General features: G+C 43.5%; 1 protein-coding gene across 9 annotated transcripts in view; it reads right to left on the bottom strand.

Moving 5' to 3' along the window:
* LOC119965489 (protocadherin-10-like) overlaps positions 1 to 27801 on the bottom strand; it is a 631779-nt gene that overhangs the window by 247301 nt on the left and 356677 nt on the right. Inside the window, exon 1 of one of the 9 annotated variants that reach the window (XM_038796313.1) lies at positions 23465 to 26139. The exons of 7 other annotated variants lie outside the window; for them this stretch is intronic. In XM_038796313.1, coding sequence (XP_038652241.1) covers positions 23465 to 25936 — 2472 coding nt within the window. In that variant the 5' untranslated portion in view covers positions 25937 to 26139. Of the gene's footprint in view, positions 1 to 11654; positions 14330 to 23464; positions 26140 to 27801 lie in introns of those variants that run through there. One more of the 9 variants, XM_038796311.1, reaches the window with a different exon arrangement.

The raw sequence follows: 27801 nt of genomic DNA, 5'->3' as shown, positions 1-27801 counted from the left end.
GCATTGCCAGTGCTAGCCACTCACCGATAGCAGAATCGGTGCAGGTGTGGCGCCGATCTTTCTGACATGAATCTCCATGGATTCTCTGTTGGCGTCAGCACTTAGACTCAGAAACGCAGAATCCAGCCCATAATGTTTTTATTGCCCCCTTTAATTTGATTTGTGCCAAAGTACATTCGTAGATTCACATATGTGAATGAAATTTCAAATCCAGAACAAGATTGGCACATGCATGAGCATATTGCCCTTTTTGCTCTTGTGCATCAGCTTCAATTCCGATTTGAATTATTGTTTGAAATGATCGTTACTATTTTTGCTGGCAAAGGCTACATAATACAGGCATCAGTCTCATATCGATGGTGTTTGAAGGAGTGAGTGGAGTTGTCAGGTCAAGTCTCCCAATAAATAAAAGGAATTTTTGCACATGTTCATACATATGCACAGAAATTCTTTCACTGGTATCTGATGTAATCACTAATTCCCTGTTGACAGATAAGTATTCAACAATAGTAGTCTTAATTTTTGACATGACCTCAGCTCCATATTTCTGTAACTAGTGAGCAGCAGAGTGATACAAATGGTCCTGATCATTTTTTTTTCCAGGACTCAGTAACATCCAGATATTATTTAATTGTAGACACTGTGCTCAGACTACTTCATCTGAGAACTAACCAAACTGTTTACACAATCCGTACTCCTTTTCTGCTGCGAAAGAAACTGTTCTGCACTTGCATGGACATGCATGGTGCTCAGCTGCAGTCTCCATTAAGTTAAAATGTAAACTTTGACGGCGTAAGGGAAATTCAAACATGTCCTTCGAATTTTGCCAAGCTCCAGTGGCTTTTACAAGAGTCTTTACACGCCCTTGAGCCTCGTAAACTTTATAGCGTTAACTGAACAGTACTCAACATTTACCTAGGAAAGTAAAAAGGCTGGAAACACATCCTGAGAGGGACCACAACGCAGCAAGGAAACTAGCACATTAACTAAAAATGGAAATGTTGCAAAATACTGTGACTGACACACGTAAGATATCACTTCTTCCTTTCCTTTCAATATGCTGAATTTTCATGAATATATATGTACATACATAAAACCTGTCAGGATTTAATTCGCCTTAAAGTTGGGGCTCACCTCATTGTTTACAGTTTGAGGGTAATTTTCAGAATTAATCAACCTTGGATTTTCATTCACGATAGATTTACTCCAGATGTAATTCTTGCCTGTAGATGACCTGCATGTGTTGGGGGTTATGATGTCTCTTTTTGTTGACTGCAATGTTGAGCATGACTCGTAGCGGAAACTCTGAGAAAGGGGATCACCCCCGAATACCTCAACATAGTTGGGTGGTTTCTGAAGATTTCTACTGGCTATTTGAACTCCATTCAGTGAATGTCTTGTTTCAAAGCAGCAACACGCACCAAGGGAACAATACTGGCCACCCAAACGATTTCTGCTTTGATGAACCTTCACAGCTAGGAAAATCAAAATTACCAGGAAAATTATAGAAATTATACCCAAGGCTATTACTAAGGCATAGCTCAAATCAGCAGTGAGAACAGGATCATTCGATAAGCTGCTCACATCAGGAAACGTTTCACTATCACTGCCCATCACAGAGAAGATGATGGTCACTGTGGCAGAAAGTGATGGTGTTCCATTGTCTTTTACCACAATCACCAACCTTTGCTTAGAGGCATCTTTACTCTCAATGCGACGGATAGTCCAAATTTCGCCATTGTCTGATGAAATAGTAAAAAGGTTATTCTGAGTGGCTTGAAAAATGGAATAAGAAAGGCGAGCGTTCTGAACGGCGTCAGCATCAGTGGCCGATACCTTAGCAACCAAGTAGCCTGGTTCAGCAAACCTGGATATTGTCTCTGTTACCGTTGAGCCAAACTCGGCTAATGGGTGCACGATCACTGGAGCATTGTCATTCTGATCAAGAATAATAACATTCATTGAAACATTACTGGCGAGTGGTGGGCTTCCAGAGTCTTGGGCCTGAACTTGGGCCTGGAAATATTTCAATTTCTCGTAATCAAATGATTTCTGAGAATATATGACACCACTCTCCGAGTTTATAGAAATGTAAGAGGATATTGACGCATTCTCAACTTGAGTCTCCAGAAGAAAATACTTGAGTCGAGCATTTTGTCCCACATCTGGGTCAATGGCTGTCACGGAGAATATGGAGCTCCCAATAACATTGTTCTCCACAACGTTTGCTGTGTATAAACCCTGCATGAACTGTGGCACATTGTCATTTATATCTGAAACCTCTACCGGAATGGTTTTCGTGGTTGTGAGGGGAGGATTCCCTGCATCCGTGCATGTTATAGTGACATCATACCTGGAGGTATCTTCACGATCCAGTAAATGCTGGATAAGCAATCTATAATAATTCTTCACGGAAGAATCTAGTTTAAAGGGAAGGTTTCTTGAAATTTGACATTGAACCTTCCCATTTTGCCCCGAATCTTTATCAGCTGCACTGAACAGAGCGACTACAGTTCCAACTGGAGCGTCCTCTGAAACTGTACTGGACAAAGTCCTCACCGTCACTTCAGGTGCGTTATCATTCTCATCAATAATATCCACCAAAACATCACAGTGTTCGGGCACTGCAGCAGGACCCATGTCCATTGCCTGTATGTTAATCTCAAAAACATTTCTTTGTTCATAGTCCAGTTTTCCTTTGACTCTGATTTCACCAGTTTTGGAATCCACTCCAAATAATTCACGCACTATCCCAGAGGTATGTCCACTGAGTGAGTACATTATCTCTCCATTGGGACCAGCGTCCGGGTCAGTAGCATTTACTGTGGTTATTAGGAATCCTAGCGGAGCGGTTTCCAATACACTGGCGCTGTATACTGAATTGCCGAAAACTGGCGCGTTGTCGTTTGCGTCTTTTACTGTGATTAGAACATGAGCAGTACCTGACCTTACAGGGATCCCGCCGTCCTTGGCTATTAACGTTAACCTGTGGGTTGATATTGTTTCTCTGTCCAAAGGCCTCTGCAACACCAAGACCGGTAGTTTTCCTTCCTGGCGACGTATTTGTACATCTAAAGCAAAATATTCGTTCGGAAGGAGTAGATACGTCTGTAGGGAGTTATTTCCAATGTCGGGATCGTGAGCGGAGTCGAGGGGAAAACGCGCTCCAGGAGCAGCAATCTCTGAGATTTCGAGGAGGAACTGTTTCTTTGGGAAACTGGGAGCATTGTCATTCACATCGATAATCTCTACTTCAACCTGGTACAGACTGAGGGGGTTTTCAAGCATAGCATCCAAAGATAATAAACAAGTCAGGGTGCGCCCGCAAATCTGTTCTCTGTCAATTTTCTCCTTCACAAATAAAACGCCATTGTCTAATTTTACGTCCACATATTGTTTCCTGGGCCCAGGAGCAATTTTCAGCCTCCGAGCCGAGAGTTGCTTTACGTCTAAACCCAAATCGGCTGCGATATTCCCAACAAAGGCGCCTAGTTGCAGCTCTTCAGGAATCGAGTAACGAATCTGCCCAAACACTAGATTCCACGAGGAGAATGCACAACACAATAGCTGACATTTTACCAATAAATATATTTTATACCTCATTTCCAGCGTAAAACATTCCAATTTTCTCAGTACGATACTGTACTTTTCATATCGTTTCAACAGTCTTTTGGGGATTTGTTTTAAATCCGAACATCTACGATGTGAACAATACCTGTACGTATTGCGAAACACTCGTCTGACTTCATTGAAATCTTCGCATTCTGCCTAAAATTGCCATTGGATCGGTGCACAAATCCTACCGAGCTGCTCGCTAGCCGATGTTACACTGCGTCTGATCGTACGCGATGGTGTCTGGTGAGTGAAGGGGGCAGTCCAGATCCCCGGTCACATCTCCGCTTCTGATTGGTGAGCACAGGCACTGAGAAATTCAACGAATCAGAATGCTCTCGGTTTCTTAAAGCTGGAATGTTCCAAACCAGTGTAAAATATCTGTAATTATTGTTGCACAATCAAAAATTGATTTCCCCCTTTTTTATCAGAGTCGCTAATTCTGCCTGCTGTGAAAGTTTCTCTCTAGAACAGTCGTATAATTAGCATACTAGGAATCAACAGATTTGTCAACGTGATGAAGGAAATTAAATAAAAGAATATAAGATGGCAGTGGAACTCATTGAGTTTGAAATTGAATTCACTGCATAATCACGGTTTCAATATTCATCCATTGTTTTCTAATCACCAGCACTTGTCGAGTGCCGCTTAATAATGTTGAAGTATTTCCCGTGGAAAAAAATCAAGTTGATACTATGATGATATATGCACACTCCGCCTCATAGCCATAGAACTTTTCAGTTCAGGGGACTTGGGTGCCTCAGGCTGTGCCAGCAATTTTCCCATCCCTGATTGCCCTTGAGGGCCAGTTAAGGGTCAACCACATTACTGTGGACAGATCAGGTGGCAGATTTCCTTCCCTAAAAGACATAAAACCATATGGGTTTTTATGACAACGGACAATGGTTTTATGGTCATCACTAGATTTTTGTTATTGAATTTATCTGCAGCGTCGGTATTTGAACCTGGGACCCCAGAGTCGCACTCTGGATTACTAGCCTGGTGACAATATCACTGCGCCACCTCTTAAGACACATCATGAAGGTGTTTTTTTGTCTGTTACTAAACTATTGAAAAATACTTATACCTCAATCTTTAATCCTACTCGACTATTACAAATTTCACGTTCGCAACTCATCACATTGCACTCACTCAAATTTAAATAGCATCTTGTTATTAATTTTAATTATAACTGTTCACATTTAAGCAATCGGTTGTGTATACCATCTTTTGCAACGTGAAACAATTTCAGTTCTGTAAATGTTAAATGTAGTTTCTGAATATATAATGTCAGAATACAGATCGCCCAAACTGTTGCTAATAAAACTTTATTTTTGAGATCACGTGTATGCCAAACTCCAGAAGGGAGTCCTTTGTTCTGCAAACCAAGTTCAATTGAATGAAGCCAGTAGAACTTGAAACTTAGCACCTTCCATGTGCTTCTTCTTTCTCGATTTGTCTGATTGTTTTAAATTTTTCAAGGTTTAGTGCTTTCATAAAATGTTCAACCTGGCTCCCATATCAATTTATTCTCTTTCAATCTATGCGAGTGTAGATCTATTTTTGTTGTGCACATGGGTACTGATATTGTAACTGAATACTGAATACTTTGCACTTCAATTTTATTTTAAAATTATCCTCCCTGAAAATAATAACATTCAGGTTATCTTGCTATCTGCCCACTTCAAGTTCCCGTACCAGCCTCCCCGGACAGGCGCCGGAATGTGGCGACTAGGGGCTTTTCACAGTAACTTCATTGAAGCCTACTCGTGACAATAAGCGATGTTCATTTTCATTTTCATTTTCAAGTTCGTGGCTGCTGGGAAGGCGATGGTGCCGTGCCATTTTCATTGAGCTAGTAATCTGGAGACCGACGGCAATGGGGACTCAGGTTCGAAATATACCACGGTGAAATTTGGATTTACTAAATATCAGGAATTTAAAGTCTAACGATGATGACAAAGCCATTGTCAATTGTTGTGGGTTTCAAGTCACATGTAGGCCAGACCCGGTACCAATGGCAGATTTTATTTCGTAAAGGGCGAACAAGGTGGGTTTACACAACAATTGGCCTTGAATGTAATGGCCATGCAATCAGGGATGGGCAATAAATGCTGGACCAAGCAACGATGCCCACATTCCATCAATTAATTTTTAAAAATGAGTATCACTCGCTTTCTCTACTCGTAGGGTTATAAGGAAACATCTGTGTGGAATACACATGGAAACGGTCACCACAGATCTCTGTGTTTTGGTGCAAAACCAGTGTTTATCCAATCTATATAAAATGTCCTCTGTTCTGCAAACCATAGACAATCATGACAATCCCATTGGTTACGGGACATTCATTGGAAACGTAAAGAAGCTACATGTATTCATTTATCGTGGCTTAGTCGCCTCTCAAATCATTTTATTATATTTGTTAGGTATGGCTTCTTAGGAAATCTGTCGATGGGAACATCCTGCAAGAGTTCTCAATTGTTGAAGAAAAATACTGTAAATGCTCAAAATCCGTAATAAAAATGGAAAAGGCAGGAAATATTAAGGAAGCTGACACTATCTGGATGATTCGGTTTCGTATCACAGTCCAAAGATGTGCAGGTTAGGTGGACTATGGGGAAAGGGTGGGGGAGTGGGCCCAGGTACGGTGCTCTTTCGGAGGGAAACATAAACAGGATGAATGATTAGGTTAATTACCTTAATCGGAACTGAAGAACGGTGGAAATGTAATAGGTTTTGAGCAACTGAATAATAATAATAATCACTTATTGTCACAAGTATGCTTCAATGAAGTTACTGTGAAAAGCCCTGAGAGAAGCAACAAAAGAAGCGGAAATGGTGTGGGTTGGGGTGGGGGCGGAGTGGGTGTTTGGGTGGTGTCAACAAAAAATGGAAGTGATAGGGTGAAGTGCGGGCCAGATTAAATAATTACACTTTCGTTGGTAGACCTACTAGTATGCCATTACTGGAATGTCATTTTCCCTTTCTGAAACTACAATTAGTGTGCTTTGTCCCCGAGTTGCTTAGAACAAAGCTGCTGAATAGAACATTGAATAACATTAAATAACATTGGAATCATATTAAAATATTAAACAATATGGCGATAAACCGAAATCTTATCGAACTATAGTTTCCCTACAGTGCAGATGAAGGTCATTCGGACCATCAACTCTGCACCAGCCCTTCGAAAGAGCACCGTACCTGGGTCCACTCCCTCACCATTTCCCCATAGCCCACCTAACCTGCACATCTTTGACTACGGGAGGAAACCGAAGCATCCAGAGGAAAGCCACGCAGACATGGGGAGAAAGTGCAACACACCAGTCACCCGAGGCCGGAATTGAACCCGGGGAGTTAAGGGGCTGATTTAGGACAGGGCTACATAGCTGGCTTTTAAAGTGGACCAAGGCAAGCCAGCAGCATGGTTCAATTCCCGTGCCAACCTCCCCGAACAGGCTCCGGAATGTGGCGACTAGGGGCTTTTCACAGTAACTTCATTTGAAGCCTACTTGTGACAATAAGTGATTTTCATTTCATTTTCCTGTAACTTCATTTGAAGTCTAATTGTGACAATAGCCGATTTTCTTTTCATTTTTCATTTCAGCAGTGCCACCCATTGTGTCATCGTGCAGTCCGCATAATTACACTCAACCATAGCATTTTGTTTTGCAAAGGTTGATCATAGTGTGAACGTGGGGAATAAATAAAATCACGAAGAGAATGTTGGTACACTGCAATTGTGTTTTACCTTTAGGTGTGGGCTCGAACTCCAATGAGGCTAATTGGATCAATTTTTTCCTCTTCTCTCAGGCGGCAGATTATTATAAGAACCAATCTCCTACCACGTCTTTAGATGGCAATGGGCTTACACTCTCGTGTGATTTCTCTTCACAGGCTATCAGGTATTTTCATATCATTCCATGCAAGTAGAGTAAGGTTCATTCACTGGCTTCTAAATGTCAGGAGCATTAAATTGTGAGAGCACAAGAGGAGGTCATTCTGCTCTTTGGATATGTGCTATCTCTCCAATGAAGCCATTTTCTAGTGCCAATCCACCATCTTCGCCTCATAGCCCTGCACATTCTTTTTTTTTCATTTCACAATTCAATTTCCTCTTGAATACCTCAATCGAGCCTACTTTCACCACACTCCCAGGCAATGTATTCTGATCGCAACCACTTGCTGCATGAAAAAAGTTTCCCTGTGCTGCCATTGCTTTTTTCCCAATTACTTTAAACATTTGCCCTCTTGTTCTCAATTATTTGAACAATGGGAAAAAATTATCCCTCTCAACTCTGTCTAGCCCCTCGTGATTTTGCATACCTCAAAAAATCTCCTCATGACCTTCTGTTCTCCAGTGAAGCAGTCTCAAATTCTCTATCCGGGAGAACTCCAGCGCCTCTTTCCTGCACTCTCTAATACCTTCATTTCTTTCATAAAGTCTGGTACCCAGAACTGGATGCAATATTCTAGTTCACTAGCCACCACAGTCATTTATAATTTGGTGCAGCGTCAATTGGCTTAGGGCAAGGCTTCTTCCCCCAGCAGTCAAGGAGTCACTCGTGGGAGATCTGCATGATAAAATCCGACTAAGTCAGCAGGGCTTCGTTAAGGGGAGGTCATGTCTGACAAATCTTTTAGAATTCTTTAAGTAACTAACAAAGAACTTAAACAAAGGGGAACCAGAGAACGTGATGTATTTAGATTTCCAGAAGGCCTTTGAGAAGGTGCCGCAAAGGAGACTTTTAAATAAATTAAGAGTCCATGGTGTCAAACGTAAGATCCTGGCATAGATAGAGGATTGGCTGACTGGCAGAAGGCAGAGAGTGGGGATAAAGGGGTATTTTTCAGCCTGTGACTAGTGGTGTGCCTCAGGGGTCGGTCCTGGGACCACAACCTTTCACAATATTCATTAATGATCTGGACAAAGGAACTGAAGGCACGCGTGCTAAGTTTGCAGAAGGTAGAAATATCTGTAGAGGGACAGGTAGTATTGAGGAAGCAGGCGGGCAGCAGAAGGACTTGGACAGGGTAGGCGAGTGGGCAAAGAAGTGGCAGATGGAATACAATGTGGAAAAGTGTGAGGTTGTGCACTTTTGAAGGAGAAATGGAAGCACAGACTTTTCTAAATGGGAGATGCTCAGGAAATCAGAAACACAAAGGGAATTGTGAGTCTTTGTTCCCGATTTGCTTAAGGTTAACGTGCAGGTTCAGGCGGCAGTTAGGAAGGCAAATGCAATGTTAGCATTCATGGCGAGAAGGCTAGAATACAAGACCAATGATGTAACTCTGAGGCTATATAAGGCTCTGGTCAGACCCCATTTGGAATATTGTGAACAGTTTTGGGCCCCGTATCTAAGGAAGGATGTGCTGGCGTTGGAAAGGGTCCAGAGGAGGTTCACATGAATGATCCCTGGAATGAAGAGCTTGTCATATGAGAAACGGTTGAGGGCTATGCGTCTGTACTCGTTGGAGTTTGCAAGAATGTGGGGGGATCTTAATTAAATTTACAGGATACTGCGAGGTGTGCATAAAGTGGACGTGGAGCGGATGTTTCCACTTGTAGGAAAAACTGGAAGCAGAGGACACAATCTCAGACTAAATGGGCGAAACTTTAAAACAGAGATGAGGAGGAATTACTTCAGCCAGAAGGTGATTACTCCGTGGAACTCTTTGCCACAGAAGGCTGTGGAGGGCAAATCATTGAGTGTCTTTAAGACAGAGATAGATATGTTCTTGACTAATAAGGGGGTCAGGGGTTATGGGAAGAAGGCAGGAGATTGGGGATGATAAAAATGTTAGTCATGACAAAATGGCGTAGCAGATTCGATGGGCCGAGTCGCCTTAGTCCGCTCCTATGTCTTTTGGTCTTATGGCTATTCGGATGGCTAGCTGCTGTGTAGTCCTAGTAGCGCCAGTGTCGAGTGTGACTACTGCCAGGATTACAGACAGAAGCGCAAGAAGAGGAGCTGTTGGAGACTGGACTGAGCTCAGTACATGGTATCGATGGGGACTAATTTGCAGACTTCAGAAAGGGAACTGAGAAGCGGGGTTTGCGTGACCAAAAATGATAGCGTTACAGGCAGTTCATGACCTTGGGTCGTGCCTTTGATAGATAGAGAGTGTACCCCAAGGGTGGTACCCATTCCTACTCATCACCCACCTGTGCAGTTGAAGCTGTCAGCCTACCTTTTAAAAAATAGTTGGAGTACCCAATTCATTTTTTCCAGTTAAGGGGCAATTTAGCATGGCCAATCCACCTACCCTGCACATATTTGTGTTGTGGGGCGAATCCCACGCAAACACAGGGTGAATGTGCAAACTCCACATGGACAGTGACCCAGAGCCGGGATCGAACCTGGGACCTCGGTGCCATGAGACTGTAGTGCTAACCACTGAGCCACCGTGCTGGCTTTCTGTCAGCCAACCTAATGGTCCTGCCCATGCCGTGGGTAAAATGGTGGTGGGGGACGGATGAGGTCATTACGTTCCTCCGTAGTATAACTTCATCCCATGCAATGGGATATAGTTTGGGAGCAGTTGGCTAATTGGCAGGCAGGCCCGCTACTGCATTTGAAGATCCCACTTAACTTCTACCTTCGAACGTGTCGGTAGAACATACATTGCTGCCATTTTGTGATGTTCACTTTTATACGTCTGGAAATCCATGGACACTGCATCTGGAGCAGTACCCTTAATATTCTGCTCTTATTTTTTTTCCAGGGAACACGGCCTTGGTAAAACAGAAGGTAATTCAGATGTTGAAGGGGTTTCAAGTGTGAGATATTATTATATAGGCTGTCTGAACTTAAAAGTTGATCAACGCTCTGTGTTAATTCATCAAAAGACTTCAGCAAGTTAGTTAATCACAATTTGCCCATAATACATCTTTGCCTGCTTTTTATAACTAACCCATGCTTTCCCAAGTGACAATTAATTTTGCACTAAATATAATTTATAGAAGCTTCCTCATCACTAAAGTTAAACAACTGGCCTGTGATTGCTCGATTTATCTTTGCACCTTTTGTTGACCAGAAGTGTAATGTTTGCAATTCCCCAGTGCAGTGGAACCATCCCTACGTCTCAGAAAGACACAAAAAGTATAGCTGGTGCCTCTACAATTTTGACTCTCACTTGCCTCAACATATTTGGTGACATGTCACTTGGTCCTGTTGTTTTATCAACTTTTACGTTCAGACAGCCTATATAATAGCTCACCCTTATCACTTTAAACCCCATCAACGTCTGAAATACCTTCAGTTTTACCATCGCTGTGTTCCCTGGAAAAAATAGGAGCATAGTATTCAGGTAATACCTCAGCCGTGTCCTCCTATTCAATGAGTAAATACGCTCTTTGATCCCTAGCTGGCGAGTGTAGATCACAAAAGGCCACGGAAACCCTGCCGATGCTGAATGGCTTCAGAATTCATCATTTTAAATAATTGAGCCGAAGAGATCTCAGTTATCTTGAAAATTGGAAGAAGCCCAATCATACAAGGCAAGATGTCCCTTTTAAGATTATCTGAAACTGAGAAAGCAGCTGCTCTTCAGTTTTCCGAGCTTTCGATCTGAGATCACGTTCAGCAAAAATCACATTTAAACAATCTCACTGGAAGTCCAAGACTGCTACGATATAAAGTGGTCTGTACCTTCATAGTTACATACACTCTATGAATTCCCCACCAATTCATTCAAATGGAAATATTTAGCAAGCGTGGGACAATGGTCCGCCGTTTTAAGCATTTAAATAAAACGCAGTAGGTTTAAAAGATTGTTGCCCTTCTCGGCCAACTGTTGCACTCAGTTGGACAATGCACCTGAATTACCTATAATGAGGACAGAGCAGAATAACATCGTGGGAGACATAATTACATAGCTATATTACGGGGTAGTGGTGACATGATAGAGCACAGACAGCTAAAAATTTCAAAGTCAGGGTATTAGTTCTGTCCGTCCCTTCTTTCAATGTTTTACGTATTCCCTTAGACATCCAAGACTTAAAAACTAATATGTGAGACTTATTTTGGTTGCCACCACCTCACCTCATTGCTTATGATGTTGCTGTACTTTTCATAGTTCATCAACACTGAAATGTCTTTCCCAGTAGACATATTCTGTATCTTGCACTTGGTTGGAGAAGGCCCACATGCGTTTGGCGTTTTGAAGTCTCTCTTTGTTGACTGCAATGTTGAACATGATTCGTAGCGGAAGCTCTGAGAAAGTGGATCACCCCCGAATACCTCAACATAGTTCGGTGGAATCTCAAGATTTCTACTGGCCTTTTGAATACCATTCATAGAACGTCTTGCTCCAAAGCAGCAGCAGACATGCAAGGAACAATGCTGACCACCCAAATCACTTCTGCTTCGATTAACCTTTGCAGCGAGGACAATCAGAATTACCAGAAAAATGGCAGAACTGATCCCCAGGACTATGACTAAGGAAATGCTCAGATCCGGTGTGAAAACAGGAGTTTCTGATAAAATGTTCACATCAGAGAGTAATTCAGCCTCAGTGCCGACCACAGTTAAGATAATGGTCACAGTGGCAGAAAGTGATGGTGTTCCATTATCTTCCACCGCAATCACCAGCCTTTGTTTGGAGGCATCTTCATTCTCAATGCGACGGATAGTCCAAATTTCCCCAGTATCTAATGAAATAGTAAAAAGGTTATGCTGGGTAGCTTGAAAAATGGAATAAGAAAGGCGAGCGTTCTGACCGGCGTCAGCATCAGTGGCCGATACCTTAGCAACCAAGTAGCCTGGCTCAGCAAACCTGGATATTGTCTCTGTTACCGTCAAACCATACTCGGCCAATGGGTGCACGATCATTGGAACATTGTCATTCTGATCAAGGACAATAACATTCACTGAAACATTACTGGCGAGTGGTGGGGTCCCAGAGTCCATGACCTGAGCTTGGAAATGAAATGCCTTCAATAGCTCGTAGTCAAAAGCCTTCTGAGAATATATGACCCCAGTCTCGGAGTTAATAGTAACGTAGGCCGGTACGGAAACGTTCTGATCTTGTGACTCCAGAATAGAATATTTTAGACGTGCGTTTTGTCCGACATCTGCGTCAAAAGCTGACAAGGAGAATATGGATGTCCCGATAGCATTATTCTCCATCACATTTGCTGTGTGCATATGCTGTGTAAACTTTGGCACATTATCATTTATGTCTGAAACCTCTACCCGAATTATTTTCTTGCTGGTGAGGGGAGGATTTCCTGCATCCGTGCATGTTATAGTGACATCATACCTGGAGGTATCTTCACGATCCAGTAGATGCTGGATAAGCAATCTATAATAGTTCTTCATGGAAGAATCTAGTTTAAAGGGCATGTTTTTTGAAACTTGACATTGAATATCCCCATTTTGCCCCGAATCTTTATCAGCTGCACTGAACAGAGCGACTACAGTTCCAACTGGAGCATCTTCTGAAACTGTACTGGACAAAGTCCTCACCGTCACCTCAGGTGCGTTATCATTCACATCAATAATATCCACCAAAACATCGCAGTGTCCGGACATTGCGTCTGAACCCTTGTCCATTGCTTGTATGTTAATCTCAAAGGCGCTGCTTTCCTCATAATCTAAATTCCCTTTCACCCTGATCTCACCTGTTTTCGAATCCACGCTAAACAGCTGTCGAGCTCTAGCAGAACTATGACTGCTGAAAGAATAAACTATTTCCCCATTGGGTCCATCGTCTAAGTCAGTGGCATTTAATGTGATTATCAGAGTTCCTCGAGATGCATTTTCCATCAGACTGGTTCTATAAACTGACTGAGAAAAAACAGGGGCGTGATCGTTTGCATCCTTTACTATGATTATAACATAAACTGTACCTGATCTGACAGGGGTGCCGCCATCTTTGGCTGTTAGAGTTAATGTGTAGGTTGATTGTGTTTCTCGATCTAAAGACTTTTCCAACACCAATACCGGCAATTTTCCCTTTCGGCTGCGTATTTGTACGTCGAGAATAAAATACTTGTTGGGAAGGAGGTCATAGGTTTGCAAGGAATTTTGTCCAATGTCAGGATCGTGCGCGGACTCGAGGGGAAAACGCGCTCCTGGTGCAGAAAGCTCTGAGATTTCAAGGCGGAGCTGCCTCTTTGCAAAATTGGGAGCATTGTCATTCACATCGAGAATCTCCACCGAAACCTGGTGCAGACTGAGGGGGTTTTCAAGCATAACATCCAGTGATAGCACACAAGTCAGACTGCGCCCACAGAGCTGTTCTCTGTCAATCCTTTCCTTTACGACAAAAATCCCATTGTTCAAATTTACATCCACATATTGGTTCCTGGGCCCTGGCGCAATTTGTAAACTGCGAGCCGAGAGCTGCTTTATATCTAAACCCAAATCGGCGGCGATATTCCCAACAAAGGCGCCCAGTTGCAGTTCTTCAGGAATCGAGTAACGAATCTGCCCATAAACCAGATTCCACGAAAACGCACAATAAAATAATTGGCATTTTAGCAACCAATATATTTTATATCTCATTTCCAGCGTAAAGCATTCCAATTTGTTTTTAGTCTGACGCGGTACCATTCATATCCTTCAAAAAGTTAAAACAAAATCTCGAACAACTACAGCATTTAAAATACCTTCACAGTTTACGATTCTGTCGGTTTATTCAATTTTAATTTTCATGTATTAAATTGCCGCTGGATTCGGACACAAATCCCTTACCGAGCCGCTCGCTATCCAATTTTACACTGAGTCTGATGTACGCGATGGTGTCTGCTTTGTGAAGGGGGCAGTCCAGATCCCCAGCCGCATTTCGGTATCTGATTGGTGAACACGAGCATTCGAAATTACAACCAATCACAGTGCTCTAGGTTTCTTAAAGCTGAGACGCCTCAAACCTGCTCAAAATATTTTTATTTATTGTTGTGCAACTAAAAACTGAATTTCGCTTTTCTTTCACTATTGCAAACTTTTCTTTCTCCTTTGAAACTTATCCCCGGATGAAAACTGCACTGAATATCTCACAGATCATTCATGAAGAAACGTATTCGATTTTTACTTTAAATCACCCATATCATTTAGGACGATCTATTGGAATCCGCTGATCGTCCGTTTATGATACTCCATCATGGTTTTGTAATGCCGACCTGTAATTTCTCCTTGAAATCGACTAAATCAGTACCCAACTCTCAAATGGAAGCAACGAATTGATACCTTGGCGGCACGGTGGCACAGTGGTTAGCACTGCTGTCACAGTGCCTGGTACCTGGGTTCAATTCTCCCCGCGTCTGCGTGAATTTCCTCCACTGCTCTGGTTTCCTCCCGCAATCCAAATATGTGCACGTTAGGTGGATTGGCCACGCGAAATTGCCCCTTATGTCCAAAGTTTAGCTGGGTTTATGGGGATGAGGTGGGGGATTGGGCTCGGTAGGGTGCTCTTTTGGAGGGCCGGTGTGGACTCGATGGCCGAATGTGCTCCTGAAAACTTTGATTATTTGATAAAGATTTAGGCAACCCTACACATGACATCCAAGCGAAGTTACACCCAGTTGCTTTATAAATGTATCGTTTCACCTCAAATCATTTGCTTTTTCTGGAGAGAGTCTGGTTCGGCTGCGGTTGTTTTCCTTAGAATAGAGACAACTGAATGATGTATTCAAAATTATGAGGGAGAGAGGTAGGATAGGGAGGAGTACGCCGTTCTCCTTGGGAGCGGGGTCAATACCGGATGGCATAGCATTAACCAAAAGGGCAGGATATTTCCGGGGGGGGGGGGGGGGGGGGGGGGGGGGGGGGGGGCATTTGAGGAAAAACATGTTCACCCACGGTGTGATGGGAATGTGGAACTCACTGCCTAAAAGACTAGTATAGGTGGGAACCCTCACAATATTTAACAAGCATTTCGATAAGCACTGCAACTGCCACAGCATACAAGGCTGTAGACCAAGAGCTAGAAAATGCCATTAGAATAGATAGGAGCTAGATGGCAGGTGTAGACAGGATGGGCTGAAAGACTTCTATCTGTGCTGTCTCTATGGCTTTGACACCACACGTCCACTACATTATGAAAATACTCTCTTTTCCAAGCTCTCACCATGCTCGAATATTGAGAATTGTATCTTTCCACTTTCCAAACTTATACACAGACCCACGTTAAACAGCTTGTGATTTTCAATTTTGTCTGCTGCTCTCAACAGCAATAAACTTTCGGATGCAGTAACATTAATGTTCTCTTAAGTGAAAATTCAGTCTCCTGAACTTCTTCCTCAAACTTTAATTCCCGATGTTCCCGAATCACCATTTGGCCCATTAATTTCTCTTTAAAACTTACATCAAGGTTTTTGAGAAAGAGTGGTCAAACCCGTAAACTAGACACCAGAACTAGTTAGACAATAGTCTAACCAGTCCCTTAAAGACATCTCTGCAATCTCAATTTGCCTTCCTCCTCACTCTTTGATGCTGTTGAGATGATTTCAGGGCATGATCGGTGATCATCCTGTTATGTAAGGTTTTCTTGTTGTGCACAGGGTTACGTAGAAACAAAGAAAATAGATGCAGGAGGAGTCCATTCGGCCCTTCGAGCCTGCTCATCCATTCATTATGATCATAGCTGATCATGCAACTCAGTAGCCTAATCCCACCTTCCCCCACATCCTTCGACGCCATTCGCATCAAGTGCTATATATAACTGCTTCTTGAAAACACAATGTTTTCCTATGAATTGTTTTCTGAGGTAGCGAATTCTGCAGGTGGGCCATTCTCTGGGCGAAGGAATTTCTCCTCATCTCAGTCCTAAATGGTCTACCGCATATCCACAGACTGTGACCCCTGGTTCTGCACACCTCCACCATATGGAACATCCTTCTTGCATCTACCCTGTCCAGTCCTGTTAGAATCTTCGAGGTTTCTATGAGGCCATTCCTCATTCTTCTGAATTCCAGCGAATACAATCCTAACCGACACAGTCTCTCATCCAACGTCAGTCCTGTCATCCCAGGAAACAGCCTGGTAAACGTTCTCTGCACTCCTTCTATAGCACGCACCTTTCCTCAGATACAGAGCCCAGAACTGCACACAGTATTCCAGGTGGCGCCTCAACAAGGCACTTTTTGACTGTAGGAAGTCATTCCGGCTCCTGTACTCGAATGATCTCGATATGAAGACCAGCATACCAAATGCCTTCTTTACCACTTGCTACATCTGCATGCCTACCTTCAAGGACTGGTGTACGTGGACACTAGTTCTCGCTGCCCATCCCCCCTCCTATTTTTTTTTACGTAAGAGCATCCAATTATTTTTTTACAATTAAGTGGGAATTTAGCGAGGCCAATCCACCTACCCTGCACATCTTTGGGCTGTGGGGGCGAAACCCACGCAAACACGGAGAGAATGTGCAAATCCCCACAGACAGAGACCCAGAGCCGGGATCGAACATAGAACATAGAACATAGAACAGTACAGCACAGAACAGGCCCTTCAGCCCTCGATGTTGTGCCGAGCAATGATCACCCTACTTAAACCCACGTAACCCGTATCCCAACAATCCCCGCATTAACCTTACACTACGGGCAATTTAGCATGGCCAATCCACCTAACCCGCACATCTTTGGACTGTGGGAGGAAACCGGAGCACCCGGAGGAAACCCACGCACACACGGGGAGGATGTGCAGACTCCACACAGACAGTGACCCAGCCGGGAATCGAACCTGGGACTTCGGCGCTGTGAGGCACCAGTGCTCTCCACTGAGCCACCATGCTGCCCTCCCCTCCTAATTTATGGCCATTCAGATAATAATCCGCCGTCCCGTTCTTGTTACCAAAGTGGATAACCTCACATTAATGCAAAGTATATTGCATCTGCCGTTCATTTTCCATCATTTAAATTGTCCAAGCCACACTGAAGGATCTCCTCATCCTCCTCACTACTCAGCCTCTCACCCAGCCATGTGTCACCTACATTACGTTCCCCTATTCTCAATCATTAACATATATTCTGAATAGCTGGGGTCCCTTAAGCGGTCTCTACAGTGCCCCACTAGTCATTGCCTGGAAAAATATCTATTTGTTCTTTGTCCTTGTTTCCTTCCTGCCAACAATTTTCTATTTCTCTCAATACAGTACCCCTCATCCCACACGCTTTACTTTTGCACACTAACCACTTATGTGGGACTCTGTTGAAAGCCTTTTGAAAGTCCATGCAAACCACAATCCATTGGCTTCCCTATTATTTACATCGTCAAATTATTCCAGTAGATTTGGCAAGCATGAATCCACACTGACTCTATCCCACCCTGCCACTGTTTTCCAAGTGATCTTCTATAAAATCTTTGATAATGGATGTAGAATTATCCCACTACCGATGTCAGACTTACAGGCCGACAATTCCCTGTTTTCTCCCTCGCTCCCTTCATAAATACTTGGGTTATATTAGTTACACTACAATCTGTATGAACTGCACAAGAGTCTGTAGAATCTTGGAAGATGATCACCGATGCATCCACTATTTCTCAGGCCATTTCTTTAAGCACTCTAGGATGTAGATTATCTGGCCCTGGTGATTTATAGGCCTGCCATATGTTATTCTATGTATATTCTTATATTGTTTCATATCTTGCATATTTCAAATCGATTTGTTAGATTGGTGCATATCTGACTGAAAATAAGTTCAGTTCATCTCACTACCTGCCGTATACAGTTGGCATGGAGAACAGTACTAGATCTTGTACATGCAAATCTGAAACATGGGGTACAGTGGAAATCAAAGCAAACTCCTTGAGGAACAGTTAGCACTGGATTTACTCTCACATTACTAAGCCACTTCTCATTCCGCCCGGATAATACGCAAGTTCTTCCATGAGCCTTAAATCCCACTCTCTATCCCATTTGTGGTCGGTCAAATTCTCACTGAAAATCCAAGTTAAATTACTTAAATTCAGTTGGCTCTCAAATAATCCCAATGTATTTACGAAGCTGATTAATTCTAAAACATTATTAGGATACCTTTAGAATATAGAACATAGAGAAATACAGCATAGAACAGGCCCTTCGGCCCACGATGTTGGGCCGAACTTTTGTCCCAAGTTAATCATAGATCATAGAATTTTGGACACTAAGGGCAATTTATCATGGCAAATCCACCCACCCTGCACATCTTTGGAATGTGGGAGGAAACCGGAGCACCGGGTGGAAACCCACGCACACACAGGGAGGATGTGCAGACTCCACACAGGCAGTGACCCAAGCCGAAATCGAACCTGGGACCCTGGAGCTGTGAAGAAATTGTGCTGTCCACAATACTACCGTGCTGCCCTTCAGAACAAATTAATCTACTCTCCATTATTCTACCATAAACCATGTATCTATCCAATAGCCGCTTGTAGGTCTCTAACATTTTCCTACTCAACTACTTCCACAGGCAGAGCATTCCATGCCCCCACTTCTCTCTGGGTAAAGAACCTACCTCTGACATCCCCCCTATATCTTCCACCATTTACCTTAAATTTATGTCCCCTTGTAATGGTTTGTTCCACCCGGGGACAAAGTCTCTGACTGTCTACTCTATCTATTCCCCTGATTATCTTATAAACCTCTATCAAGTCGCCCTTCATCCTTCTCCGTACTAATGAGAAAAGGCTTAGCACCCTCAACCTTTCTTCGTAAGACCTACTCTCCATTCCAGGCAACATCCTGGTAAATCACCTTTGCACCTTTTCCAAAGCTTCCACATCATTCCTAAAATGAACTGACCAGAACTGCACACAGTACTCCAAATGTGGCCTCACCAAGGTTTTGTACAGCTGCATCATCACCTCACGGCTCTTAAATTCAATCCCTCTGCTAATGAACGCTAGCACACCCTAGGCCTTCTTCACAGCTCTATCCACTTGTGGCAACTTTCAAAGACCTATGAACATAGACCCAAGATCTCTCTGCTCCTCTACGTTGCCAAGAACCCGACCATTAACCCTGTATTCCGCATTCATATTTGTCCTTCCAAAATGGACAACCTCACACTTGTCAGGGTTAAACTCCATCTGCCACTTCTCAGCCCAGCTCTGCATCCTATCTACGTCTCTTTGCAGCCGACAACAGCCCTCCTCACTATCCACAGCTCCACCAATCTGCGTATCATCAGCAAATTTAATGACCCACCATTCAACTCCCTCACCCAAGTCATTAATGAAAATCACAAACAGCAGAGGACCCAGAACTGATCCCTGCGGCACACTACTGGTAACTGGGCTCCAGGCTGAATATTTGCCATCCACCACCACTCTCTGATTTCTATCAGTTAGCCAGTTCGTTATCCAACTGGCCAAATTTCCCACTATCCCATGCCTCCTTACTTTCTGCATAAGCCTACCATGGGGAACCATATCAAATGCCTTACTATACTCCATGTATACTACATCCACTGCTTTACCTTCATCCACATGCTAGTTCACCTCCTCAAAGAAGTTAATAAGACTTGTAAGGCAAGACCTACCCCTCACAAATCCGTGCTGACTATCCCTAATCAAGCAGTGTCTTTCCAGATGCTCAGAAATCCGATCCCTCAGGACCCTTTCCATTACTTTGCCTACCACCGAAATAACACTAACTGGCCTGTAATTCCCAGGGTTATCCCTATTCCCTTTTTTGAACAGGGGCACAACATTCACCACTCTCCAATCCCCTGGTACAACCCCTGTTGACAGTGAAGACGAAAAGATCATTGCCAACCGCTCTGCAATTTCATTTCCTGCCTCCCATAAAATCCTTGGATATATCCCGTCAGGCCCGGGGACTGCTCTATCCTCAAGTTTTTCAAAACGCCCAACACATCTTCCTTCCTAACAAGTATCTCCTCGAGCTTACCAGTCTGTTTCACACCGTCCTCTCCAACAATATGGCCCCTCTAATTCGTAAACACTGAAGTAAAGTACTCGTTCGAGACCTCCGCTATCTCTTCGGACTCAATACACAATCTCCCGCTAGTGTCCTTGATCGGACCCACCCTCGCTCTAGTCATTCTCACATTTCTAACATGTGTGTAAAAGGCCTTGGGGTTTTCCTTGATCCTACCCGCCAAAGATTTTTCATGCCCTCTCTTAGTTCTCCTAATCCCTTTCTTCTGTTCCCTCCTGGCTATCTTGTATCACCCCAGCGCCCTGTCTGAACCTTGTTTCCTCAGCCTTACATAAGTCTCCTTCTTCCTCTTAACAAGACATTCACCCTCTCTTGTCAACCATGATTCTCTCACTCGACCATCTCTTCCCTGCCTGACAGGGACATGTATATCAAGGACACGCAGTATCTGTTACTTGAACAAGTTCCACATTTCACTTGTGTCCTTCCCTGACAGCCTATGTTCCCAACTTATGCACTTCAATTCTTGTCTGACAGCATTGTATTTACCCTTCCCCCAATTGTAAACCTTACCCTGTTGCACGCACCTATCCCTCTCCATTACTAAAGTGAAAGTGACAGAATTGTGGTCACTACCTCCAAAATGCTCCCCCACTAACAAATCTATCACCTGCCCTGGTTCATTACCAAGTACCAAATCCAATATGGCCTCCCCTCTGGTCGGACAATCTACATACTGTGTTAGAAAAGCTTCCTGGACACATTGCACAAACACCACCCCATCCAAACTATTTGATCCACTCAAATAGTTTGAGTTTAAGTTTCCACTCAATTTGAGTTTCCACTCAATGTTTGGGAAGTTGAAGTCACACATGACTACTACCCTGTGACTTTGTTCCCTGGTTTTAGATGTTTGCTTCCAACAAACGTTTCTTCGGTTTTTTCCAACTTCGGCACCTGATGTGACCAGAACAATACATTAATTCTTTATAGAATATCAAAACAACAATTATTTTCTTAGTTTCCTCGATGCTCTGATTCTGGATGTTCTATGGAATTTAACAAAATATGAAAAAATATCAAAGAGATTGTAATGTGTTAGAACAATCCAACTAAACTTCCAAAGTCCTATTTTAATTGTTCATATTACCGTATTTTTGACAAACTATCTGTTGTCGATTCTACATGTGCTGAAAAAACCCTCAAACCGTGGAGGTTCGGCTCGTATAATACATTTGCACAAAATCCTTTTCACCTTGCTCGTGAGTTTTAATCGAGCTCAGTGTAATTAGATAGCATTATACCATCGCAGAATTAGACCATTCGGCCAATCATGTCTGCTCTGCTATTCTATCGTGGCTGATATGTTCCTCGTTGGCTACTCACAATGTTACAGACCAAGAGGTAGATTGCGAAATCAGCCATAGCATCTCCTCCCTAATACAGATGACCGAGGAGCGGGAGTAGGCAATTTAGCCTCCCGAGCCCACACGATGATGGCTGATCCCATCCTGGCCTCAACTCTACCGTCCTGCCCGTTCAATCGTGGCCACATCTTACAACTACCGATTTCTACTGCAGCAAGAACGAGCGTTGTGCTGTGGGGTTTGATTGGAGATGGACTGTGGTCTCCTGTGCACTTTCTGCAGAATCAGTGAGATTTCACATGCGTTTATGGATGGAGAGGCATATCCTTCCAATCGTTTCCAACGCCCAGTTGGAAGAAATCTGGCAAAGCCACCGATTTTCGGTTGGCACTGAGGGGAATAAAATGAACTGATTCTGAAATGGCCATTAATGCAGTTGATCAGAATTTCGCGCGTGTAGCCCAATGATCCCTGCCTTTCTGATCTATTTTGGTGTGCACCGCAGCCGCTCACCAGTGGTAATCAGTGTTTTGTTATCAGAGTTTTCATGTGTTGTTGGTCAGATTCAAAGCGGTTTTAAAGTAGTTTATGGCAAACTCAGCACACTTCCTTGGTAGGCCGTTATGGCGCCACTTGCAAAACTGACCGTTCTCCAAAGTTGCGCTGACGCACGACTGGTGTACATTGAAATGTTGCAATTTTGGGATTTTGTGCGCAGACTGAAATGACAATACATTCCACAAAACATCCATCCGGTAACAAGCCTCTCGACCTATTAGGCGGTTGTCTCACGTCAATGCACTGCTATTTTGATGGGGTTGCAAAGAAACTGTAATAGGGGCCTCCCCAATTTAGTTACGCACCTTATTTTTTACTGTTACCCCACGGTTGGTTGCTGTTCTGCTCTCTGCTAATATTGACATTGAACCAATTGTTAGCCACATGTCATTGAGTAATGTAGAGGTATGTACACATCCATACTGAGTTCAAATGTCGCAGAAAGGAAAGCATGGTTTTGACCACGCATCCGCTGTCTACTCATCCCTATAATTTGGCGCATGTTACAAATCAGTGTCCGCAGTATGACTGTAGCTTTGTGCTCCACAACACTGTGCTGCATGCGAGCTGGCAGAGGATATATGCGATAACAAATATAATAAGCTAATGTAAATTATGGCAGTTCAAACGTTTAATGTATCTCCCGTGGCCATACTTCATTGCTTAGAACAAGCTGTTAATGCATCAATTAGTAATATCTATTCACAAATTCTGCCACATATTATGATGGGCATTTACACAAATAATCGACTTAGCCGAGGATCAATAAGTAGATTCCGGCAGGAATGCCATCCTGACCTCTGCATGTTGCTACTTTGTAGTTTCTGGTTGGATTTTAAGCTTAACAACGCGATGGCGCAGTAATACAGTATGAACGTCGGAGTGAAGTGGGGAAGGATAGAATTAAGAATCGGAAACGTTGCAGTTATTAACCGTACAACACATTTAGTGTGTTGTGAAATGAATTTCGGAGGCGGGGTTAGCCATGTTGACTAGAAAAGGGGAAAATAATTATTGTTTCATAGAAATCCAGAAGAGATTATTTTAATGGTTAGCTGTGAATCCAGACAGGACCCGCGAGCTGTTCATTACCAGTACCTCACCTCATCGTTCACCGTGTTCCTATTGTTTGCAGATGTTGTTTTCAGCATGCTTTCGTCTCTCCCCGTTTTCTCCCTGCAGTAAAAGTCCTTCCCTGTGGATGAGGTAGAAAGTTTGGGAAATGGGGCATTCCTTTGGGACGAATTTAAAGTTGAATAGGTTTCATAGCGGAAACTTTGTGAAAGTGGGTCCCCTCCAAATACTTCAACATAGTTAGGGGGTATCTGAATGTTTCGGCTGGCTTTTTGAATCCCATTCAGCGAATTCCTTCCATCAAAGCAGCAACACACATCCACATGGCAACTGCGATCGTCAAAATTATGTCTGCGCTTCCGGATCTTGACAGCCAGGATAATTAACACCACTAGAAAAATCGATGAGATAACCCCTAAAGATATGACTAAGTAAAGACTTATGTCAGGAGTCAACCCCGGATCCTCTGATAAGGTACTTGCATCAGACCGTATTTCTGAATCGCCTTCCAGAAGCGATAAGACAATAGTCACTGTAGCAGATAGGGGCGGTGATCCATGATCCTTCACCAAGATGAGCAACCTTTGTTTTTTTCTATCATTGCTCACGATTCGACGGATTGTCCAGATTTCCCCAGTTTCAGGTGAAATAGTAAAAAGATCAGGATCTGTAGCTTGACGAATCTGATAAGAAAGCTGAGCGTTTCGGCCAGTGTCCGCGTCGGCGGCGGATACCTTAGCAACTAAGTATCCAGGTTCAGCGAAACGGGACACTGTTTCCATCACAGTTGAACCAAACTCGGGCAATGGATGGACAATCACCGGGGCATGGTCATTCTGATCAAGGATGACAAATTCCACGGAAACTTCGTTGGCTAGCGCAGGGACCCCGGAGTCTTCAACCTGAACTTGGAGCTGAAAGTTTTTAAGGCGCTCGTAATCAAAGGATTGCTGGGAAAATATGACACCGCTCTTCGAGTCAATGTGCACATACGAGGATGTCAAAGCGCCCTGGATCTGTGTCACAAGGATAGAGTAGGATAATCGAGCATTCTGGTTTAAATCTGTATCAAAAGCTGTCACTCTAAAAATTGATGTCCCGATAATAGTATTCTCCATTACATAAGCGGTATACAAAGGCTCCGTGAAGCGTGGGGCGTTGTCGTTGACATCAGAAATCTGCACGAGCACCGTTTTATTGGAAATTAACGGAGGATTGCCCCCGTCCCTGCATGTGACAGTCACGTCATACTGAGAGACATTTTCACGGTCCAGCAGCCACTGCGTGAGCAATCTATAATAGTTTTTTAAAGATATGTCAAGCTTGAAGGGAAGGTTCTTTGGGATTTCACATTCCACTTGTCCATTTTGTCCCGAATCTTTGTCAGCTGCGCTGATCAGAGCAACTACTGTGCCCGGCTGCGCATCTTCACTAACTGGACTGGACAAAGATGTGAAAGTCACTTCCGGGGCGTTATCGTTAACGTCAATAACATCCACCACAACATCACAATACACGGGTATTGCCGCAGTACCCTTATCAATAGCCTGCACGCTAATGGCGAATACATTGTTTTCTTCATAGTCCAAATGTCCTTCAAGGGTGATTTGGCCACTTTTGAGACTTATTCGGAACAGCTGAGGCACTCTGACTGCTGTCCGGCTGCTGAATGAATACTCTATTTCTGCGTTAGTGCCAGCATCCAAATCAGTCGCATTTAACTTTATTACTGAAGTTCCTTTCGGAGCGTTTTCTAACAGCATGACCTTGTAAAGCGCCTGGGGAAAAATAGGGGAGTTGTCGTTAGCATCCTGCACCAGGACGGTGATTTGAGCACTACCCGACCTTTCGGGAGATCCCCCGTCCTCGGCTATTAGCACTAATCTGTGGACTGAGTGTTCTTCTCTATCCAGAGGCCTTTCCAATATCAGAACTGGAATCTTCCCCACTCCACTGTGCGTCTGGAGATCCAGCGTAAAATACTCGTTCGGGAGGAGCTGGTACGTTTGCACGGAGTTGCTTCCTACATCTGGGTCGTGCGCAGACTCGAGGGGGAAGCGCGCTCCAGGCCCAGCAAGCTCGGGGATTTCAAGGTGAAACTGGTCCTTTGGAAATCTGGGAGCATTGTCATTTACATCCAGAACCTCCACTTCGACGTGGTACAGATTAAGGGGCTTCTGAATCACAGCCTCTAACGTCAGCACACAGGAGAGGCTCGGCCCGCAAAGCTCTTCTCTGTCTATTTTTTCCTTTACAAAGAAACCCCCATTGTCTAAATTTACCTCCAAATACTGTTTCCTCGCACCGTCCACGATTCGCAAACTGCGAGCCGACAGCTGCTTTATATCTAAACCCAAATCGCCTGCAATATTCCCAACAAAGGCGCCGAGTTGCAGCTCCTCAGGAATCGAGTAACGAATCTGCCCAGAAATCAGATCCCATGAAAGCAAACAGGAGAACAATGGTTGCCATTTTAGCAACCAAATTATTTTGTATCGCATTTCCACACTGAATCATTCCAAATTTTTCAGCTCCAGGCGGCGCCGCTCAAAATCTTTGTGAACGCGAGAAAATTGATTGTGCGGCAGGATCTCTTCGTGTTTCGAGAACGACCTTATCTGTTTCGTTGAAATCGTCTCGTTTCGGCTGAAATTGCCGGTGTAACATTGCGCAGCTGCTCCCACTCCAGTCTGACTCTGGTGTGATGTCAGGAGATGGAGGGGGTTGTCCAGATCGCCAATCGCAGTTTAGCCTCTGATTGGCTGCCAAGCGAACAGTTGCATTCAACCAATCAGAACGCAGTTCAGTTCTTAAAGCGACCACGTCTTCTTACTTGCAACATATTTACATTTATGGTTGTTCAATTAAAAATCAAAACAGGTACTTAATTTAGTATTTTGGGCAATTAGTTCTCTTTTGGCGAATGCAAAATTATACTACAGTTTCACAACAGAACTTAAGAGTCTACAAGTCAAAAGTACCGTTAAAATCACGTTCTGAATGAATGTATAATGACTGAGCGACTGTGCAGGGAGGCTGGCCATGTTCAAAATTGCATTCTTCTTTGTTTGTTACATTCAGTAATTGTCGTGTAACTTTGATCCTTGTAATTTATGTTTGACTTTGTGCATGACTCATAAAATTCAAATTCCGGAGCGATTGGGTGTTGCAATTTCAAAACGTGATCGCGGATTTGAATTCAGCCTATTCTCATTATATATAGGTCGCCAGTCATATGAGCGTCATCATATTCATGCTATATATTAGAAGAGAACGCGGGCAGTAAATTTAGAAACTATCCTGCATTTTCTCTTTGATTCAATATTCATGGCCTTTGTGCCGCCGAAATGCAGATATGAATAGAACCATTGTCACTGGCTTGCAGATATCAATGAATCGCTGATGTTGATAGGTATTCCCTGTGGCTCATTTATCAATGATAAGATGGTTTAAAACTACGTTTCAATTTTTCTTAGAAACTGGAAAGCATTTTAGCAGCAGACCAGGCAACGTAGAATGGTGTTGGCTGCCTAAGGTTTGGTGTGATTGGCTGAAACATGCACTGCCACCTTCCGAATTTTACTCAAGGTTTCATCCAGATGTAGATCTGAAAATACACAGTGGGCCTTCATCAGATAACTACGGGCACATACACCCCAGTATATGTAAATCCACCGAGATAACTGGCCTCATATTTACACATGTAGTCTTCCAAGACTACATACCTACATATGAAAAGGGCAACGAACATATGATCAGGTAGATTAATATTCAAGATACGATACAAGCTTTAAGAATAGGAGAAAATAATATTTAGCGAAAGGTGTAAAACCTGTAATTGCTGATGTTCAAAGGAACTTGGGTGTGAATGTCCAAGGAACTCAAAACGTTAGCATGCCAGATTTAGCAAGGAATTAGGAAGGCAAGTGACATGTCACTTTTATTGCTGGAGATTGGAGTGTCAGAACAAATACTTTTTCCGGCAGTTGTACAGAGTTTTGGTGAGACCACATCTGAAATACTGTGTGCAATTTTGGTCTCTGCATTTAAGAAATAATACACGTGCAATGGAGGCGGCACAGCAAATAGAACAGTACAGCACAGAACAGGCCCTTCGGCCCTCAATGTTGTGCCGAGCCATGATCACTCTACTCAAACCCACGTATCCACCCTATACCCGTAACCCAACAACCCCCCCTTAACCTTACATTTATTAGGACACTACGGGCAATTTAGCATGGCCAATCCACCTAACCCGCACATCTTTGGACTGTGGGAGGAAACCGGAGCACCCGGAGGAAACCCGCGCACACACGGGGAGGACTTGCAGACTCCACACAGACAGTGACCCAGCCGGGAATCGAAC

Source organism: Scyliorhinus canicula, chromosome 4 (genome assembly GCF_902713615.1).
Source record: "Scyliorhinus canicula chromosome 4, sScyCan1.1, whole genome shotgun sequence".
Classification (NCBI taxonomy): Eukaryota; Metazoa; Chordata; class Chondrichthyes; order Carcharhiniformes; family Scyliorhinidae; genus Scyliorhinus; species Scyliorhinus canicula.
The sequence above is the reverse complement of the archived record's forward strand: the minus strand, read 5'-3'. Positions and strand labels throughout refer to the sequence as shown.